Source organism: Salvelinus namaycush, chromosome 1, assembly GCF_016432855.1.
Source record: "Salvelinus namaycush isolate Seneca chromosome 1, SaNama_1.0, whole genome shotgun sequence".
In the NCBI taxonomy this organism is placed as follows: Eukaryota; Metazoa; Chordata; class Actinopteri; order Salmoniformes; family Salmonidae; genus Salvelinus; species Salvelinus namaycush.
Window position 1 is genome coordinate 58895501 of NC_052307.1, and position 21948 is coordinate 58917448.

Consider the following 21948-nt stretch of genomic DNA (forward strand, 5'->3'; position numbering starts at 1 on the left):
TATCTAAAGTATCTAAAGTATCTATCTATCTATCTATCTATCTATCTATCTATCTATCTATCTATCTATCTATCTATCTATCTATCTATCTATCTATCTATCTATCTATCTACAGTAACTATCTATCTATCTACAGTATCTATCTATCTATCTATCTATCTATCTATCTATCTATCTATCTATCTATCTATCTATCTATCTATCTATCTATCTATCTATCTATCTATCTATCTATCTATCTATAGTAACTATAGTATCTATCTATAGTAACTATAGTATCTACCTATAGTAACTATAGTATCTATCTATAGTATCTAAAGTATCTAAAGTATCTAAAGTATCTATCTATCTATCTATCTATCTATCTATCTATCTATCTATCTATCTATCTATCTATCTATCTATCTATCTATCTATCTATCTATCTATCTATCTATCTATCTACAGTAACTATCTATCTATCTACAGTATCTATCTATCTACAGTATCTATCTATCTACAGTATCTATCTATCTATCTATCTATCTATCTATCTATCTATCTATCTATCTATCTATCTATCTATCTATCTATCTATCTATCTATCTATCTATCTATCTATAATATATATAGTATCTATAGTATCTATTTATAGTATCTATCTATAGTATCTATCTATCTATCTATAGTATCTATCTATCTATCTATCTATCTATAGTATCTATCTATCTATCTATCTATCTATCTATCTATCTATCTATCTATCTATCTATCTATCTATCTATCTATCTATCTATCTATCTATCTATCTATCTATCTATAGTATCTATCTATTGTATCTATCTATAGTATCTATAGTACCTATCTATAGTATCTATCTATCTATCTATCTATCTATCTATCTATCTATCTATCTATCTATCTATCTATCTATCTATCTATCTATCTATCTATCTATCTATCTATCTATCTATCTATCTATCTATCTATAGTATCTATCTATCTATAGTATCTATCTAGCTATAGTATCTATCTAGCTATAGTATCTATAGTATCTATCTATCTATAGTATCTATCTATAGTATCTATCTATTGTATCTATCTATAGTATCTATAGTACCTATCTATAGCATCTATCTATAGTATCTATCTATAGTATCTATCTATAGTATCTATCTATCGTATCTATAGTATCTATCTATCTAGCACACTGTGGACATGCTGCCTGGTTGCTAGTTAACACCTTTCTATAAAGCAGATACTGTTTGCTTGTTAATCTACACAACACTCTTTCCCTCACTGAGCTAACCAAGATCTCCGTAGTGAATGTATTGTATGTATGTGAATGCATTTGTGTTGGTATGTGGTGTGTGGAATACATTCCATCCACAACCGTACAAGCCACCACCATGTCTGCAATTATAGTTAATAACCAGGCATGACTCCAGCTTGGCCCGCCCCCTTGTTGTCCCCCATATGTCCCTCTGCTCTGGGAATAAACAGGAGGGACAGAGACAGAGTGTGTGGGACAGACAGGAATGTGGGCCCTAGTCACCACCAAGCAGCACGGTCAGAACTCAGCACTGACACAGACAGACACAGGCACGCGCACACACAGACACGCACACGCAGTGTCAGCAGGACTGCCCCTCCCTCCATCAGAACCGTCAGCACTGTCCCTTAAGGCCTCAGTGCCAAACGTTCCCTATACCCTACTGTCACATTTGTTACATGTGTTATATATTGAACAGCTGGCATTCTGACTTCTGGACCCCAGCAGAGTAATGTGTTATGAATAATGACAGTTGTTCGGAAGGATGGACTTTGTCTCTCTCTTTCTCTGCTCTCGTCTCTGTGACTGTGGGTTTGACAATGCAGGTAACAGGATCAGGCCAAAGACATCAGCCAGAGTGAAAAGCTCTGCGTGTTAGCCGCCCCGGGCCGGCAACATCTGTCAGGGAGTCTTATTTACCCCCCCTCCTTCCTTCCTTCCCTCCCTCCCTCCCTCCCTCTGCTCCACGCCGCGCCACTCAGGGTAAACACTCGTGTGCCAGTTTTAATGAATCGCAAACGATGGCCATATGGACCAGCAGATCAGCCCAGCGCCAGGCAGGCTGCAGCAGACTGGGTTGGAAATCGGCAGGGTCCTACTCTCTTTATCTACCGAGCTTCAATCAGCTCTACACTCACACAGTAATGGAGGAATCACACACGGCTCAGGCACAGACACCAGGTCGCTTTCTACACTGGCCAGCCATCCGGAGAATATTCTTTGTTTGTTTGGGTGGGTTTTGTTCTCGAAAGCCCTTACTTTCATCGCCATATGCTAGCTAATATCAGAAGTGAAAGCTGCTCATAGGGATATACTGGAAAATAACCTGGGGATTCCTAGACAGCCTTCTGGGAACAGGGAGGGAGTGTCTACGTTGTGTTTTGATGTGCTTACCTTGAGGAACGGAATGACAAAGGGACGCAGCGGGAAGTTGGTAGCCTCCTGGAGTTTGGAGTGGAACTCTTCTATGGTCAGGGTGGAATTCTGTCAAAAACCAGAAGAAGGGAGAGATTGGAACACTTGGAGAAGAAGCTTCACAGTATAACTAGGAGACAGACAGAGCTGGACATGGAGAGACAGAAAGAGATATTGGACACAACTAAGTAAGTACTGTGAAGAAAAGTAGGAGAAGTAGGAGAATGAGTGGGAGAGATAGACAGACAAGGGGAGAGGGACAGAGAATAGGCGAAGAGGCGAGCAGGACTTACCACCAGACCCAGCACCAGACTGCGGACCCGCTCTCCGATCTCGGGCGAGATGTCGTTGCCGAACTGCTGCAGCGTGGTGAGGAAACGCTTGAGCTTGCAGAGCTGGCGGGCGCCACAGGCAGGCGGCAGCTGCTGATTGGACAGGGAGGCGGTGGACGACATGGCGGGGCCGTTGCTGAAGCCGTTGGGTGTAGAGGGCGCCCCGTTGAGCGACGTGGGCGAGTGACTTGAGTGACTGCTCCCGTTCAGCACTGCAGGGAGAGAGAGGGAGAGAGGCCCTCCGTCAGTACCAGTCTGTTGTCCTCCTCCATCCTCCTGTCCCTCTACCTCCTCCCCCCGGGCGCCATGCGGTGTGAGGGCGCTGGAGGACAGGGTCGAGGAGGGTGGTGAAGGCACATGCATCCTTAAGGTTGAGGGGGAGCGCTCCAGGGAACATACTAAGGCTGGGGCCAGGGCTCACACTAAGGCTGGGGCCAGGGAACACACTAAGGCTGGGGCCAGGGCACACACTAAGGCTGGGGCCAGGGAACACACTAAGGCTGGGGCCAGGGCACACACTAAGGCTGAGGCCAGGGAACACACTAAGGCTGGGGCCAGGGCACACACTAAGGCTGAGGCCAGGGAACACACTAAGGCTGAGGCCAGGGCACACACTAAGGCTGGGGCCAGGGCACACACTAAGGCTGGGGCCAGGGCACACACTAAGGCTGGGGCCAGGAAACACACTAAGGCTGGGGCCAGGGCACACACTAAGGCTGGGGCCAGCGAACACACTAAGGCTGGGGCCAGCGAACACACTAAGGCTGGGGCCAGGGCACACACTAAGGTTGGGGCCAGGGCACACACTAAGGCTGGGGCCAGGGCACACACTAAGGCTGGGGCCAGGGCACACACTAAGGCTGGGGCCAGGGCACATACTAAGGCTGGGGCCAGGGCACATACTAAGGCTGGGGCCAGGGCACACACTAAGGCTGGGGCCAGGGCACACACTAAGGCTGGGGCCAGGGCACACACTAAGGCTGGGGCCAGGGCACATACTAAGGCTGGGGCCAGGGCACATACTAAGGCTGGGGCCAGGGCACACACTAAGGCTGGGGCCAGGGCACACACTAAGGCTGGGGCCAGCGAACACACTAAGGCTGGGGCCAGCGAACACACTAAGGCTGGGGCCAGGGAACACACTAAGGCTGGGGCCAGGGCACATACTAAGGCTGGGGCCAGGGCACACACTAAGGCTGGGGCCAGGGCACACACTAAGGCTGGGGCCAGGGCACACACTAAGGCTGGGGCCAGCGAACACACTAAGGCTGGGGCCAGCGAACACACTAAGGCTGGGGCCAGGGAACACACTAAGGCTGGGGCCAGCGAACACACTAAGGCTGGGGCCAGCGAACACACTAAGGCTGGGGCCAGGGCACACACTAAGGCTGGGGCCAGGGCACACACTAAGGCTGGGGCCAGCGAACACACTAAGGCTGGGGCCAGCGAACACACTAAGGCTGGGGCCAGGGCACACACTAAGGTTGGGGCCAGGGCACACACTAAGGCTGGGGCCAGGGCACACACTAAGGCTGGGGCCAGGGCACACACTAAGGCTGGGGCCAGGGCACATACTAAGGCTGGGGCCAGGGCACATACTAAGGCTGGGGCCAGGGCACACACTAAGGCTGGGGCCAGGGCACACACTAAGGCTGGGGCCAGGGCACACACTAAGGCTGGGGCCAGGGCACATACTAAGGCTGGGGCCAGGGCACATACTAAGGCTGGGGCCAGGGCACATACTAAGGCTGGGTAAAGACACTTGGGTGCTAACATGTACTCTGCTGCTCCTGCTCCGCCACGGCTCATACCAGTTTGAGTGAAGGCTCTGTGTGCAGTAACTTCAGCTGCCTCTCACAAGTGGGACCGTTTGACCCTCCCCCCTCTCTCCCAGTGCCCCTCCTCCCCTTCGCCAGTCTGTTTCTAACTTTCACTCACCCACTCACTCAGTAGGACACAACTATAAGAGGAACGTGTTAAAGAGGTGCCAAAAATAGGCCTGTGGCCTGTGTTAGTTTATTCCAATAGCAGGTGTGTTGCTAAATCAGTCCTTGCACATGTCCACCAGCTGAAAGTAGATTTGCAGCTTTCAGGTTCAGTGCACCCCCACCCCGCCTCCCCACCCTGCCTGGCTGTCACACTCCTGCTCCACACCCCTCCACTACTCCCTCGGTTCCACGCGCCACCTTTCCCCTGCTTCATCTACTGAATGGTACATTACCCAATATTGGTGGGATATTCTTACACTCTATCCCTTGTCTTCAGTGACTGTCACAACAAGATGTATGTCTCAATCAGAATGAAATAATATTCAATTCACTCATTTGGATCTCATCATATAGTATGCTATTCTGTTTCCTCTGATATTTCTGATATGGGTTGTTTTGGAGTGTTTATACACGGTGTATACTGCATATAATTCTGATGTTTTTATGTTTAGTTTATTCTTGGTCTTGGGTGTATGTGGCTGAATTATTGAGATATTAAAGGATGTATGCATGTGTGAGTGAGTTTAATATGATATGATTTACGCTTGGTGGGCGGTATACCATATATACCGTATACCAGGGTATTTTGAAATGTTGAAACTATTTATTTGAGGCTTTTCAATACATTTGAATATTTGTAGCTACTTTTTAAGTAAATAGCTTTAGTTAACTTGTGCAATACGTTAAGCGATAAAGCAGATCACATTCTTCATTTCACCTGTCACATTATTTTACATTATAAGGCTAACCGTAGTTCCCCAGAACAGTGGAGCCAGTCACATGTTTGTTTGAAATAGCACAACGGGAGAAAGTGGAGCAGGTGAGTCCAGTGGTCGGGTTTTATATTGAAAGCCAACAGTGTTATTTTGCTTCAATAGAGTAATCAGGGATGTGCAACTATAGTGGTCCTTCACAGAAAATACTTAAGTATAACACATTTGTGGAGAAAATAGCTTTATTTTCATCAGATGACAACAGAAGTGCAATGCTATTTGGCTGGCAGCTAGCTACGCAAGTAAATGAGCTTCCAATGTAAAAATACGTCATTTTTTGCAAAAACTGTACTTGGCCATCATATTTCTAATGTTTATCATAGAAAGAATGTAGCCAGCTACATTTCCTAATGTTTTGTTGAAAGTTAATCTTGCATTTTACCAGAGAAAAGTAAGCTGCCTACACCGTGAAAAGCACCGGAGAAAAGTAGCTTGAAATCAGTCAGAGTGCTGAATGCCCATGGTGAATTCTCATCTGAGTGGAGAAGTACAACTGAAGCAGGAAATGAGTCTGTGTTTAAAAAAATGCAGCAAGATATTTCTTTAGCGTTTTATCTTTCTTTCCTGCGTGAAAAATGCAGAATTCTGCATTTACACGACCCCTTAAGTTTAACATTTACATTTAACATTTAAGTCATTTAGCAGACGCTCTTATCCAGAGCGACTTACAAATTGGAAAGTTCATACATATTCATCCTGGTCCCCCCGTGGGGAATGAACCCACAACCCTGGCGTTGCAAGCGCCATGCTCTACCAACTGAGCCACACGGGACCATTTAACTTGCGAGTTAATGTAAGTAAGTGGCTAAACTAATAAGGTGATGGGGAATCATACTGTGTTAGCTTTCTGCCATGTTTGAGAAGTCAAAACTCTTTGGATGAGTTATCTGTACAGCTTCCACGATCTTGATTTCCAGTAATGTTCTTCCTTATGACAAGCATGCGTCGGAACTTTGTTCATTTGGACAATGTCTCTCGTCCACATTCGCTTGTAAATGTCCAAACTCACCAAAAATGACATTTGGTAGTGCCTACCTATATATGTATACATTTCTTAGCAGGATTGCCTGTCTCTGCAATTAGTTTATTTTCATTTTGCGCTCCTTAGCATATTTAGCTAGCAGCCTCAATCGAAATTCAATAATACTTGTGCAATTTTTTTTTTGCATTCTGGTAATAGATGCCCAATGGGTTTTTGGGGCATTTTTTTGGCGCCACCTTGTGTACTAAGCCAGTAATACCGTATATCCCGGTATGAGAGAAGGACGGTATGACTGTATATCCCAGTATGAGCGAAGGACGGTATGACCGTATATCCCGGTATGAGAGAAGGGCGGATATGAGAGTAGGACGGTATGACCGTATATCCCGGTATGAGAGAAGGGCGGATATGAGAGAAGGATGGTATGACGATCTGAGTACCACCCATCCCTAATATGTTTGAAAACATTTCAATCTGCAGGGCGTTTCACTTCTCCCCCAGTTTGTTGGAGTGCATATGGCAGTATGCCAACAGTGTGTGTTAGATGGTGTTTGAATATATGTTCCAGTACACAGTTCCTCTCATTTCTACCCTCGAATCTAATCTGTCCATTGGAGCCTGGTCGGTCGGCACACATGTGGGCTAACCATGTGACCTGCCACTTGTGTTCTGGTTTTAGAGGGGAGAGCGAGCTACACTGTGTCACAACAATGCCCCCTGTATCACTACAGCCGGTAAACAAGCCCCCCCACACACACACAGACACACAAACACTGAGACAATGCCACAGCCATTCTCACACATACTCCAAGACACTTGTTCCAAACGGGAATTCTACCTGTACACACAAGTGACTGAAGTCTTGGTCATTTTGAAGCTATCATCAGAAACCCACAGCCAGGCCTATGGAGCCCAGCAGCTGCCTGTAGCAGCCTGTTTCCCCTGCAGCCCAGGCAGGTTCCCTTCCTAACAGCCTAACAGCCTAACAGACGCAGAGGTAGAGCCGTGCCAATGACAGAGAAGAGCTGATGCAGCACTCCTACCAGCTCACTATTCTGTTCACATCCTGCCCGGCCCGATGCTGCACAAAACACCTTCAAGATAGATACATAGTACCACCTCAGGGAATTTACAAGGTTCTTTATAAAGTTAGAAAGAGGATTCGGGCATTCAAGGGAAAACACAGACAGGGTAGCAATACAGAATCGTAGTTTATGCTAGGTAAAATATGATAGAAGTATTTTTGAAATTGAAAGATAGCATGATAGCATATTTTAGAGTGCCTATTTGGGTGCAAAGTGCAAACAGAGAAATAATGAATTTAAAAAATGCCTTACTTGACCTACTGGTGGTGGGTGTGAATGAAGCGTTGCGATTGGGTGCCTGGCTGACGGCCGGGGGTGGAGGTGGCATTGTGGGCGGAGTCAACCTGGGCTGGGTTTTGACATCAGCAGGTGAATCGGGCATCGTTCCAACCTTCTGTTCTGTGCTACCTGCAGGAGAGAGAGAGAGAGAGAGAGAGAGAGAGAGGGAGAGAGAGAGAGAGAGAGAGAGAGAGAGAGAGAGAGAGAGAGAGAGAGAGAGAGAGAGAGAGAGAGAGAGAGAGAGAGAGAGAGAGAGAGAGAGAGAGAGAGAGAGAGAGAGAGAGAGAGAGAGAGAGAGAGAGAGAGAGAGAAACATGAAGACACATCAGACACCAACAGTATATCTGCCCCCAGATGCAGAGAGAGAGAGAGAGAGAGAGAGAGAGAGAGAGAGAGAGATAAACATGAAGACACATCAGACACCAACAGTATATCTGCCCCCAGACGCAGACATCCAGGTACAGAACGCACACAATCAAAATCAGACCCAAACAAGCAATTTACTTCTCAGAAAAAATTCTTAATAGCGAGTTGTATTTATTGATCAGTGTTGCTTCCATTATCTGACACCCACTCATGACCCACTGATTTGTTATGAGAGAGAATGTATTGATGGCCTGGCTGTGAGGTCTTGTTTCTCCTGCAGAGACTCTGGCTGCGGTCCAAACACTTAAAAGACACATCCTATCCCCTCAGCCCTCAAATTAGTGGACACTTCTGATGACGTATCATGACGTCTGGCGAGTATACACTTGCAGGGCAAGAGGCGAGGGAGGAAGGAATGATTTTTAAATGGACCACCCTTGGCCAGAAATTCGTCACTTGTTCATCCCGCGATGATTGTGCTTTCAGCCACCGGTGGCTTGTGGGTGCTTTATATGCACTACATTCAATTATGAGTGCATGTCTACTTATACTAAATACATCATTATTAATATACACCTATTGTATGATAGCTAGCCAATTAATTATCTAACTAACGTTAGCCTGCCTAGCTGGAACTTCTGAAGAAGGAAAATCTATTATTCTACAATTTCCAAAAGATACCCAAACAAAAACATATTTACTTTTTACGTAGTAGCAACATTTCTAACCTATTTGCATTTGTTTTTACTTACACTTGTATGTTGACTTCTCCGTTGATGTTGTTTTTAAGTTTTCACTGACTTTTCTTAGCGGATGTACAACCGTTGCGAATTGAATTGTGGGGAGTTTCAGGCCCCGGATAATTTGTACACTCACAAAGCCGACTGAAAACGAGGGTTTACGTTGCAAACTTCCCTTGCTTGGCTAATAATTTGGACCACCCTCCAAGATGGCGACAGGGATTCCCCCAAGGGCATAAGGCGAAGGTAAGTGGACGAGGGTGTGTCTTTTAAGTGTTTGGACCGTAGCCTCTGTGAACGATGTCGTACTACAGTAGAGAGACAGAGATAGAGAGATGGGGGCTTGGAACGACACGCAAAATATTACAGCTCTTGGATAAAGTAACACCTGCTGGTCCACTCAGCTGCTGCTGACGGGACCCCCCGCCACTCTCCCTCCCCACCCCTCCGCCCCAGTCCCACTGACACTCCCCGCCTGTCCCCTCTCGTCCTCCATATGGACAGGCGCTTGACAGTCAGTGACAAGTGCAGCTGGATCTGCCGCTGTCCATCACAGAGACACTTCTACGAGGCTGCAACGAGGCCCCCAGCAGGGACCAAACAAGGCAAGGTAGGGCTGCTCCGGTTGGGGACAGGTGGGACGGGACGGCCTGGAGCGGTCAGGTGGCATCGCCTTTTCCAGGAGATAGGACAAGGGCTGCTATTCCCCTGCCGTGCCCTGCCGCCTCCCACATACACAGGGACACACGAGCTTGTCACTGCCCAGTCCCCACACTGGCTTGTCACTGCCCAGTCTCCACACTGGCTTGTCACTGTCCAGTCTCCACACTGGCTTGTCACTGCCCAGTCCCCACACTGGCTTGTCACTGCCCAGTCCCCACACTGGCTTGTCACTGCCCAGTCCCCACACTGGCTTGTCACTGCCCAGTCTCCACACTGGCTTGTCACTGCCCAGTCTCCACACTGGCTTGTCACTGCCCAGTCCCCACACTGGCTTGTCACTGTCCAGTCCCCACACTGGCTTGTCACTGCCCAGTCCCCACACTGGCTTGTCACTGTCCAGTCCCCACACTGGCTTGTCACTGCCCAGTCCCCACACTGGCTTGTCACTGCCCAGTCCCCACACTGGCTTGTCACTGCCCAGTCCCCACACTGGCTTGTCACTGCCCAGTCCCCACACTGGCTTGTCACTGCCCAGTCCCCACACTGGCTTGTCACTGTCCAGTCCCCACACTGGCTTGTCACTGCCCAGTCCCCACACTGGCTTGTCACTGTCCAGTCCCCACACTGGCTTGTCACTGCCCAGTCCTCACACTGGCTTGTCACTGCCCAGTCCCCACACTGGCTTGTCACTGTCCTGACCCACACTGGCTTGCCACTGCCCAGTCCTCACACTGGCTTGTCACTGCCCAGTCCCCACACTGGCTTGTCACTGCCCAGTCTTCACACTGGCACTCTTTCTGCCTCCTACTACGACCACAACAACTCTTGTAGTTTCTTAAGCAAAGCTGCAGAGAGAAGGCTGTAAATGTCAGTTATCTTTTTGATGTATTAAAAGGTCTATTGATTGCAATCTCAAATACATCGTTTACACATAATCACATACTTTTTCATTCAAAATAATGTTTGTTCTTTGAAATAATATGGATAAAATGTAATAATCTTTCTAATATATTTTGCAGGGGTCATGCATACACATTATCCAGTGAGTGTGATCAGCCCTGACTCAGTGTCGGAGTATTCAGTATTAAATGCTCCATGGTAAACACTGAGTGTAACAGGGGAAGCAGCAGCCGTCAGAGGGATGTGGGTTGAATGAGATCCTTCTGCTACAAAAACATGAGCTGCCGAGTGTGATGGCTTTCACAGCCACGGAGAAGATAGCTTTACAGTGTGTGAGACCGTGTGTGTGCACGTATTCGAGTGTGTGTGTGTACCCACTGCGCTTATATACGTGTATATACCCTGCAAGCCCTGTACCCAGTATCTGCATTAGACCAGTACAGAGGCATGTTCTGAGGAGGAAGGTTTAAGCCAGGCGTTCTCTATCAGCTGTCTCGGGGGTCACTCCACTGTTAACTCCACTCGGACAGCAGGATCATGTCGGCCACGCAGGGAGCAGCTCGACTCATAGACCTACAGGCACCCCACTAGCATGTAGCTCTAGTACTCCTGGCCATGTTTGGAACAGACCCCCACCCCAACCCACCCCACCCGCTAAGCTGCAGCCGCTGCCGCCCACCACTATCAAGTGCAAAAATAACCAAACACATCGGGTCACTGCCAAACGAGCAACAGGAGGATAATTAGGTCTTGACCTCCAGGGAGAGCAGCTGCAGGATGGTAGGAGGGGGGATGCAGGAGGGTGCCGCGGTCCTCAGGGTTAAAGTGTTTCTGGGGAGGCAGGGAGAAATCACCTCCGCAGCTAGGACGGACATCCAGGATGGACATCCAGGACGGACATCCAGGACGGACAGCCAGGACGGACATCCAGGACGGACATCCAGGACGGACAGCCAGGACGGACAGCCAGAACGGACAGCCAGGACGGACATCCAGGACGGACATCCAGGACGGACAGCCAGAACGGACAGCCAGGACGGACATCCAGGACGGACATCCAGGACGGACAGCCAGAACGGACAGCCAGGACGGACATCCAGGACGGACATCCAGGACGGACAGCCAGAACGGACATCCAGGACGGACAGCCAGGACGGACATCCAGGACGGACAGCCAGAACGGACAGCCAGAACGGACATCCAGGACGGACAGCCAGGACGGACATCCAGGACGGACAGCCAGGACGGACATCCAGGACGGACAGCCAGAACGGACAGCCAGGACGGACATCCAGGACGGACAGACACATCTCCTTACTGCTCCTCTTTCTCAGACTACTAAACTCAGATCTTCTGCTGCTGGCTACAGGCCCTCCCTCCCTCCACCCACCAGACTGGCTGAACTTTATGTTTCACACCACAGACTCACAACTCTACCAGGGCTTGTGTTACAAACGACGCAACCAAACCCTGGGCCACTAAACAACACAGCAGACACTTGGATTCACCTTTGGTCTCAAACTGAAATGCCAAATCACAGACATTCAGTTTAATTAGGTCATTCCTGTTTGCTTTTTGAAGACTATTTTTGCAGTAACCATTGCATATGTAATCCCAAAAGACAGTAGATAACCAATGTGCTATATGTAAACTAAGTGAATGATTCTGAGTGACATAAATAAATATATCATAATATTGTGTTTAATTTGGGCTCTTTGGCATAAACAAAGTGCTCTACTTTTGGCCCTAGTAGTATGCTGATATGACAAAACCATGCAGGGCACACTGTGTGTTCCAGAGCAAAGGTTTATGAATGGAAACCTTCCACAGTATTCCTTCCACAGTTGGCATTCTCTTAAACTCTTCTCTGGCCTATTTCCATATTCGCATGTAGGCTCTGATTTTCAAGAGTGTTATTCTAGATTCGAGAAGCTCCAATGGCCGTTGACAATGTGACCGTGGTCCTCGCAAACACAAGGGGCGCTCACCAGGCCACCGCTCCGATCCCCTAAACACAACAAGGTGTTAGAGTTGGAGCCCTGCTGAGCTGGTGGCTTCTGCCTGTGGGGCTGCAATGTCCCCGCTCCCAGCCAGGGACAAATGTAGACAGGTACCCTGCCTGGCCCTGTGCTGCAGGGTTGGGCTGCCCTCCCCTCCTGTCTGTCTGTCTGTCTGTCTGTCTGTCTGTCTGTCTGTCTGTCTGTCTGTCTGTCTGTCTGTCTGTCTGTCTGTCTGTCTGTCTGTCAGTGAGAGGAGGAGGCAGGCAGCGCTCGTCCATCTGTCACCACACTCAACAAACAGTATTCCTGTTCAGGAGCTATTGTAGCTCTACTGACTGACTTCAACGACAACAAAACAACTCAAGAGGACCGCACACAAACTGTCTGAGGCCTGGGTTCTTGTCACTTTTTTCCTTTAAAAAAATGCTTGTCGGTTTATACTGCATGACGATCACTGATTGGTCATTTCACTTGAATCCCATAATGTACACGCACTCTATTTCCATGACGACTGAACAATCTTGACCAACCCGCTGTCTGTGATTTGATTGAAACAGTGGACCTCTTTTGACAGAAAGCATGCCTTAATCAGGGTTCTTAATTTAATCCTTAAGGAGAGTTCCTCCACATGGCAAATGCTACCATGGCTCCCGAAGGCTTCTGGGAGTGACCACGGCCTGGCTGGGAGGGCCGAGACTTCTGGGGCGAGAGAGGGAGGAGTCCTGCCCTCCTGGCATGTCTGCAACTACCGTGAGATTACTCACAGCTGTTTAATCTGACCAGCTAAAGGACGCACATACACACACACACGCACATACACACACACACGCACATACACACACACACGCACGCACACACACACACACGCACGCACGCACGCACACACACACTCTGGATTTCACTTTTAATACATTAGAAAGTCTGCTCTGTCTGAACCCCCCCCCGAAGGACAGGGAGACTCGCGCCAGGGGAGAAACAGAGAGGGAAAGACAGAGTGAGATGGAGATACTAGTAAAGAGAGAGAAACAGAGTTGAGGGTCCACACCTCAACAGACTTCCTGGGTAGAGCTGTCAATCCCTCTGCATGTCCACCTGACCACAGCGTGTGTCCTGTTGCCTTCGCTGGTGTTTTCCTCTGTCTAATTAAAGAACCATGGCATCGGAACACCACAGTGGATCCTGTTCAGGGGAGTGGTACAGGACGTTCTGATCTTCCTTCCACGCAGCCCTTTTATCTCCCACTCAAAGTAGATCTACACAGTAATCAATACAGAAAATAGATTTGACCCAGGATACAATGCTGCTTCATAGACTCCCTGAGGATTTGGGAGCCCGGCGCCGTCTCTGGCTTTAGCTGCAGCCCACAGTGTGCAGTCAAAAGCTTCTGATAATTATACTGTTGTCAGTCTCTCCTGTACACAGCTGTATGTTTCACGTAATCACGCCTAAAAATGGCTTTCAGGAAAGGAACGGTCAGTCAGCATTCGGGGTTCTAAAAAGGGTTTCAGTTCAGTCCTAGTGTGCTACAAACAAGATGAAAAACGATTCAGTGCGAGATCACACTCCAGTTTGTCATTCTGGAGCTATTTCTGGGTCTCTTTATAGATTTCAGGACATGTGCTTTCACTAAAACCACCAAACACACGAGAAACCATCACGTAATGACAGGCCATTAAGAGCCTGGTTGGATGCTGGTAGTGTCTGTCTCTGTATTCACATGGCTTGTCCTTCACCGTGACCATCAGAACAGAGCTACTGTGACTGTGCCTTCGACGGGGACAGACTCCAAGATGGTCTCCAGAGATCTTCTCTTGCTCCTCTGTGACACATACCCCCGAAATCTCTCCCTGTCTCTAGCGCGTTCCCTCTCTCCCTCTCGCTCTCTCCCTTTCTCTGTAATTCCCCCAGTCTCCAGGAATGCTGTTGTTTTTAATTTCTCCCAGCTGCTCTGGCTCGGTGCCCGCCCGCCCGCCTGCCTTCCCACATCTGCTCCCCATCAGGCCGCTGAGTAGTCCACACAAACACAGGCCTCACATCAAAACATGGGGATTAGAGCCCTGCGCCTCGGCCCCAGGACCCCGCACCCAGGGACCCCCGCACCCCTCTCCCTAGCCCCCCTCCAGACTCCCTATCCCCATCGCCCCTCTCCTGACCCAGGGATTGACAGAGACCCTGGGCCTGCATAGCCCCCTTAGCATGGGAGTGGGTGGAGGCACCATAAAGAATAGACTAGGTCTGACGGGAGGGAGATGTTGGAGCAGAGGGATAGTGGGTTAGATAGTGATCAGACATGCTGGATGGAGGAGCCTGGCTGTGATGATGATGTAAATGTCCTCCTGGCTGGGAGAACTCAGTCAACTTGTCTGAATGGCAGACAGCCCAGCCACCAATCTGCCTCTCTCTCTCTCTCTCTGTGTCTCTCTCTCTCTGTGTGTCTCTCTCTCTCTCTCTCTCTCTCTCTCTCTCTGTGTGTGTCTCTCTCTCTGTGTCTGCCTCTCTCTGTGTCTGTCTCTCTCTCTGTGTCTGTCTCTCTCTGTGTCTGTCTCTCTCTGTGTCTGTCTCTCTGTTTCTCTCTCTCTCTGTCTCACTCTCTCTCTCTCTGTGTGTGTGTTAGAAACCAGACTTGGGATCATCTTGAGCTGATTTAGAGTTCAGAGGCTTTAGGTTCACTAATGACATGGTGGGAGAGACAACACCACCAGCCCCATCCACAGAAATGTACAAGCACGGAACAAGCAGAAACAAATACAAACGTTACCCTGTTACTTGAGAATCACTGCGATGCTACACAGACTGGGCTGAACAAATATGTTTAGTAAAAACAAACATTCAGTGGGGAATAAATGTCTGTTTAAAAATCGAGAACTGAAAGGCCCAGGGAGAAAATGCATGTGTGTGAACGTGTGTGTGTGTGAACCTGTGTGTGTGTGAACGTGTGTTTGTGACTGTGTGTGTGTGTTTGTGTGGAATGAAAGATAGACAACATAGGAAAAGTTAGACTGAGCGACGGCAGGAGCCTCACAGCGCATACAGTAATAACTCACAGAATATATGTTAAAACCATTTAGGGTGTGGCGGCAGTGCAGCGGTGACCCATGTGGTGTGTAATGGCTGAGACCCCAGCTGTGTGGAGGAGGAGGAGGAGGAGGTCCTCAGACACTCCATTCATCCATCCGAGGAGGAGGAGAGGAGAGAGGGATGAGGCCAGACACACTGGTTCCTGGGCTGACCTAGTTACCACTGAGTTACTGGGCAGAGGACACGAGCTGACCAGGCCAGACCAGGACAGGGTCAGTGTAAAACGGTCTAATACACAGGAGAGATCCGCTCTCTCCTCGTCTGCCCCAGTCAGAGACAGCGGATACAGTACTCAGATGTCTGAGACATGAGGCATGGCCAGGTAGAACAACATGGAAAACAAGGAACCAATACTGCTACTCCCTACTCTCTACTTCTCTGTTTATGTTTAAATAGGACTCCCAGTCTCTGAATTGTTCAGTGCACCAGTGTGTATTCCCTTTCGTCTTTGTGCTTATTCATTTACCGACTACATTACTGTTTATTCCTCCACCTCTCTCCATTCCCCCTCTGTTTGCTGTTTCTGGGTAATGTGATGTTATTGGCGGGCTGGTGGAAAAGCCAGCTCTTGATTTGAACTGTGAGGGAGAGAGGGTTGATGGAGAGGGATGATTTGAACTGTGAGGGAGAGAGGGTTGATGGAGAGGGATGATTTGAACTGTGAGGGAGAGAGGGTTGATGGAGAGGGATGATTTGAACTGTGAGGGAGAGAGGGTTGATGGAGAGGGATGATTTGAACTGTGAGGGAGAGAGGGTTGATGGAGAGGGATGATTTGAACTGTGAGGGAGAGGGAGACTTCAGGGTGATGGTGACGAAAACGCCCTGACGAGGGACCTGCGTTTCAGAGTCGGCTTCCTTCCCACCCAACACAACAGCACTTGCGAGACAAGTTTCGGTTCCCTGCCCCTCCGCACTTTCGTGTGCTTGTCATGTGGCGCTGACGGCAGTGATGACTGTTATTGATATAATTGTATTGAAGTCTAGCGGCCATCTGTTCTCTTCGGGGAGGGCGTCCCTCGGCAGTGAAGTGGTTACATGCAGCATATCGCTACTCACAGGGAAAAAAACGTCCTTTTCACATTTTCCCAATGGCTGCTAATAAAATCCAGATGTTCCATGGAGCTCTGTTTCTTTCTTCCTCCCTCCCTCTCTCCTTCTCCCCCCCATCCCTCCCTCCCTCCCTCTCCCCCCATCCCTCCCTCCCTCTCTCCTTCTCCCCCCCATTCCTCCCTCCCTCTCTCCTTCTCTTCCCTCCCTCTCTCCTTTTCCTCCCTCCCTCCCTTCCTCTCTCCTTCTCCTCCTTCCCTCCCTTTCTCCCCAGCCGCTAACCCAGAGCCATTCCTAAATAAAGGAAAGTATTTGTGACATTCTGCCGCGACGGGCCGTGCCAAAAACAACTCCCCGGCCTGGCCCATCTGGAGTGTATTAGGACGGCACTGGGCACTGGCACCGGCACCGGCCCGAGACACAGAGACGAGTGTGCGGCCACTCTCAGGGAATCACACAAACACACACATACCAACAAGAACTAACTGGCCTGTTGTTTGGACCCGTCAACATCATAATATGAACAAAAAATACGGCCTCTGCAGTTTGCACCAAGCTTCTACTCATACTGGCAACACAACAAAATGGAAGAAAAGCTGGACTTCCAATCGTACCAGACAAGTCCACAGCTGTGTGCTCACAAGCAGCTAAACCATAAATTCTCAGGTGGACTTGTTGCTGTGTTGTTTGTATTCCTGCTGTTGCGGTTCTATCAGACCCATTCAGTAGGGGACGGCGCTCAGAGTGCGTGGGGCTGGCTGGCTGGCAAGAGGCTCCAGGCCCACTGTAAAAAGCTCACACCTGAACATCAATAACTGTCATCTCCGCCACCTGGGGACCCGCCAGCGCCACGGGCACACAGCCGTCACCAGCACATCTGCCAACGCTGAGAGAGAGGGAGGGAGAGAGGACACAGAGCAGAACAGAGAAAAACACCACAACATGGCGGAGAGAGAGAGAGAAGAGAGCGTGGGGGAAGGCACAGGGATATATAAAGTACACTATAAAGACATAGAAAGACAGAGAGATGAAGAGAGGTGGAGAGGAAAGGGTTGGGTAGAGGGAGGGGAAGCAAAAAATAAGACATGGAACAGGAGAGAGATGCAGGGAGGAGAGGGGGGGTGCAGGGAGGATAGGGGGACTTATTTGGCCCAGTTCCTCAGAGAAGTTCTCTTCCTTTGCTCCTTCTCACAGGAGGCAGCCTCAGCCTCTCTCTCTCTCTCTGTGACTCTCTCTCTCTGTGTGTCTCGCTCTCTCTCTCTCTGTGACTCTCTCTCTCTGTGTGTCTCTCTCTCTCTGTGTGTTTCTCTCTCTCTCTGTGTGTCTCTCTCTCTCTCTGTGTTTCTCTCTCTCTCTGTGTGTCTCTCTCTCTGTGTGACTCTCTCTCTCTCTGTGTTTCTCTCTCTCTCTGTGTGTCTCTCTCTCTGTGTGACTCTCTCTCTCTCTGTGTCTCTCTCTCTCTCTGTGACTCTCTCTCTCTCTCTGTCTCTCTCTTGCTCTGTGTCTGTCTCACTCTCTCTCTGTGTCTGTCTCACTCTCTCTCTGTGTCTGTCTCACTCTCTCTCTGTCTCACTCTCTCTCTGTTTCTCCCCAAATTGAGTTGATACTTAATACCTTTCCAGAACAACTTAGAATATTTTTATTTATTTATGTTATGATTAAGATTTATGACAATTTCATTACCGTTGCCTAACTTTGACCTATTTAACAGTAACGGTAATGGCCTTGCTTTTCCCTAAACACCCATACTATTCAAATTATGGGGGAAAACTGTGCCAAAAATTACCCTCGATCGGAATCTGTTTACACTGTGCACTTACACAAACAAGCTCCCCTATCAAAACACCTGCAGCTTCAACGAACACCAATTAGCTCATCAAGCTTTTAATTACTCTGTTAATTGCATACAGGCAGCATGAAGGGTGGCTTGGGAATAGGGCGAGGAGCCCTCCTGAGGACCCGCCTTGACAATCCTGACAAAAACAAAGAAGAACTTTGCCAATGACAACATTGACGCTCAGGCTGCTGTTAACAGCCTGGCTGCCTCGTCGTCATTGTCCCATCAACCATCTGCCACGGGGCTGTGTGACATCACTTCCTGTACAGGACTCTAGCATTTCCTGCCTGAGCCAAACTGGGAGCAGAGAGCGAAGAGAGAGAGAGAGAGAGAGAGAGCGAAGAGAGAGAGAGAGAGAGAGAGAGAGAGAGAGAGAGAGAGAGAGAGAGAGAGAGAGAGAGAGAGATGTAGTGAGAGTGTGAGTCCATCTGCGAGCTGTACATCTGGGTTAGTTCAGATTGGTCATGGGGAAGGGGAAAGGTGAGCGAGCGTGGGAATATTCCTCACATAAGTGTGGGCATGGGGGCCATTGTCTCTGTGGGAGAGTTAAAGAAGAGGTCCATACTGTCCAGTGATCTGCTCTCAGTCTGTCATAGAGCACCACCATCCTCTTATCTGTCCAGACCTTCACACTCAGAGCGATGTCAGTGAGATTACATGGGAAACGTTTGCGTCAGGTACCAATATAGATTGGTTTTCCCTGGGCCTTATGTACTTTGTTTGGCTGTTATGAATGATGCCTTCAGAGCCCTCATAATGCTCGCTCTCTCAGCTCCCAGATGCCCCTCTCTATGTGGAGAGGCCATATCCCCATGATAGTCTGACTTGCCTTCCTTCCCCAATCCCAGCCTGAGCCCACAGCCCCCAACAGCCCCCTTCCAGACGCCTTTAAAGTCAGCGTTCCTCTCTCTCTCTCTCTCTCTCTCTCTCTCTCTCTCTCTCTCTCTCTCTCTCTCTCTCTCTCTCTCTCTCTCTCTCTCTCTCTCTCTCTCTCTCTCTCTCTCTCTCTCTCTCTCTCTCTCTCTCTCTCTCTCTCTCTCTCTCTCTCTCTCTCTCTCTCTCTCTCTCTGTGTTAGAGGCTCTAGAGGCTGCAGCAGGCAGCAGGAGAGTGTGTTTGGCTGAGGAGGCGTATCCAGGAAACGGTGGCAGGCCCGGACTTCCTGTGTGACAGGTGTGCGATGGGAACGGGGACGGGGGTCTGACAGCTGCCGTCTCCGCTCTCTGTGTGTTTCTCTCTCTCCTCTCTCTCTGGTCAGCTGCAGCCCAGACCTGCTGTGTTTGCTCTGCCTCTTGCGTCACTACTGCTGCTCGTCGCTGCTGTACGGAGCACAAACCTAACCCCCCCTGACACACACACCTCCCGACTGACCACACATGGCCTGTCCATCTCCGTCTAACACATTGAGTGTGTTCATTTTTTATATATATATATTTTTTTTTATACAGTTTTTGAATCAGTGGACGTGTGAAGGCCCATTGTCTCGTTCCTTTCTCTCATTCTGTGTCTGCGCACAGCGAGCACAAACAGCCAATTGACACCGGCACCTAAGAGACCAAAGAAGCAACATCAAGTCTTGCTGTTCTCACCTCCTCTCAATCGGCAATGTTGAGAACTGGAATCATGTATTTCATTCAGAGCTAAACGGCTGTTCTGTCTGTCACCACTGACACCATCTGCATCCCTGTAACGGCTCCCCCGGTCTGTGACTCCCTATCTCATACCACTTCGTTTGCCCCAAGGCACATGCACAATAGCTCATGACATTAGCGGGGAGGCAGACACATAGCGGGTAATCTGTGTCTCTGCTATTCTCCATCACCGCCACCCCATAGGTAGCAACCCGCCTGCGTGGGGACTCCAATCAGGGGAGTCATGTGACAAGTTAAACAGAAGGTTTGACAGCTTCTCCCCCGCAAATCTCCATTTAGCCCGAAGCAAGCAGCACTGGAAGCTCCTGAAATAAATACCAGTGTTTCCTCTGGGACCCGACTGACGGCTGGAATCCACCGTTCAAACCAGAGCCTATTTTCTCCCCCCCCCCAAAAAACAGTGAGAGGGAGCAGTCATATAGATGGCCCTATAATTGGCAAGGTAATAGTGTTTGCTAATAGGCTAATTAAAGTAACCTGCTGCCATTCACACAGTGGTTATACAGGCCTAGCCCCTAGCTCACTGTCATGCATAGACAGAGAATCCACACAGAGATGCTTCTCCTGCCTGTGTATCTTCTAGTCTACGGCAACTGCGGGGTTAATTCCTGACTCCGTCTGTCCAGGTTTCTCTCACCACTGTCTCTTCTACTCCTTCAGAACGCTGGCCCTCTGCTCTGGGGAAAGTGTCCTCATATGTCTTTGTTTATCTCCCCCCGTCTCTCTGGCTCTCTCTCCAACTTGGAAATGTCTTCCTCACTTCCACTATCTCTTTGTTATTCTCTCTTTTCCCCCCTCCTGCCCATCTGCCTCCTTCGTTCACTGGTATTACCACTGTGTTGTCTGTCCTCTCTCCGGATATTTCAGAGACTGCTGGAGAACTTTAGCCCCCCACCCCCTAAATCAAAGTCCCCCTGCAGGGATTCAGCCCTAAGGTTTCCTTGGACAGATATGCCCCCCCTCAAAGCACTTTAGTTTTTTTTCTCCAAAAATTCTGACATCAATAAAATCTCGCCCCTCTTTCCACATTTCATATTAAATCCCTGATCTGTGTGGGAACTGAAATGTTCTCCCAGTGAAGTAACAGTTTAGGAACAATACAGCACCTCACATCCTAAGTAGAGGATGTGAGGGTGTGAGTTAGGGAGGCTGGGCGAGAGATTAAGGTCTGCATAAGTAACCGGGAACACAACGGCACTCGGCTCAAACCCATTTGAAGAATGGCGGAACCATCTGTGGCAAAACTTCTGTTTCCACGAGATAACAGCTTTCTAATTCCACAAATATGTGGAGAGGCCATATCCCCATGATCGTCTGACTTGCCTTCCTTCCCCAATCCCAGCCTGAGCCCACAGCCCCCATCAGCCCCCTTCCAGACGCCTTTAAAGTCATTGTGGAGAGGAGTGTGGGTGAACACTTAATAACTTTAACTCTATCTCCAGTCAGCGTTCCTCTCTCTCTCTCTCTCTCTCTCTCTCTCTCTCTCTCTCTCTCTCTCTCTCTCTCTCTCTCTCTCTCTCTCTCTCTCTCTCTCTCTCTCTCTCTCTCTCTCTCTCTCTCTCTCTCTCTCTGTGATAAGGGGCTGGCTGAGGGTGAGGCGGGAGAAAAGGGAGGAACTCATTATATCAGAGTGTGGAGCAGCGATATGAACTTCCCCGCTGTATGTTTGATTAAAAATTGCTCAGTGCTACAGCAGATTATTCCAGCGTGTTTCCTGTGTCTGTCCCTAATCTGCATATCCTATGGGAAGTTGGGAAGAGGGAGGGAGGGTTAACATGAAG

At 49.0% G+C, this 21948-nt stretch overlaps 1 protein-coding gene across 2 annotated transcripts in view; it reads right to left on the reverse strand.

Moving 5' to 3' along the window:
- Window positions 1-21948, reverse strand: part of LOC120046301 (protein CBFA2T3-like) — a 54728-nt gene that overhangs the window by 18435 nt on the left and 14345 nt on the right. For both annotated transcript variants that reach the window (XM_038991402.1, XM_038991394.1), the window contains exons 2-4: window positions 7859-8014; window positions 2740-2990; window positions 2426-2515 (exon numbers count right to left, since the gene is read on the reverse strand). In XM_038991402.1, the coding sequence (XP_038847330.1) occupies window positions 2426-2515; window positions 2740-2990; window positions 7859-8014 (497 nt within the window). The remainder of the gene's footprint in view (window positions 1-2425; window positions 2516-2739; window positions 2991-7858; window positions 8015-21948) is intronic.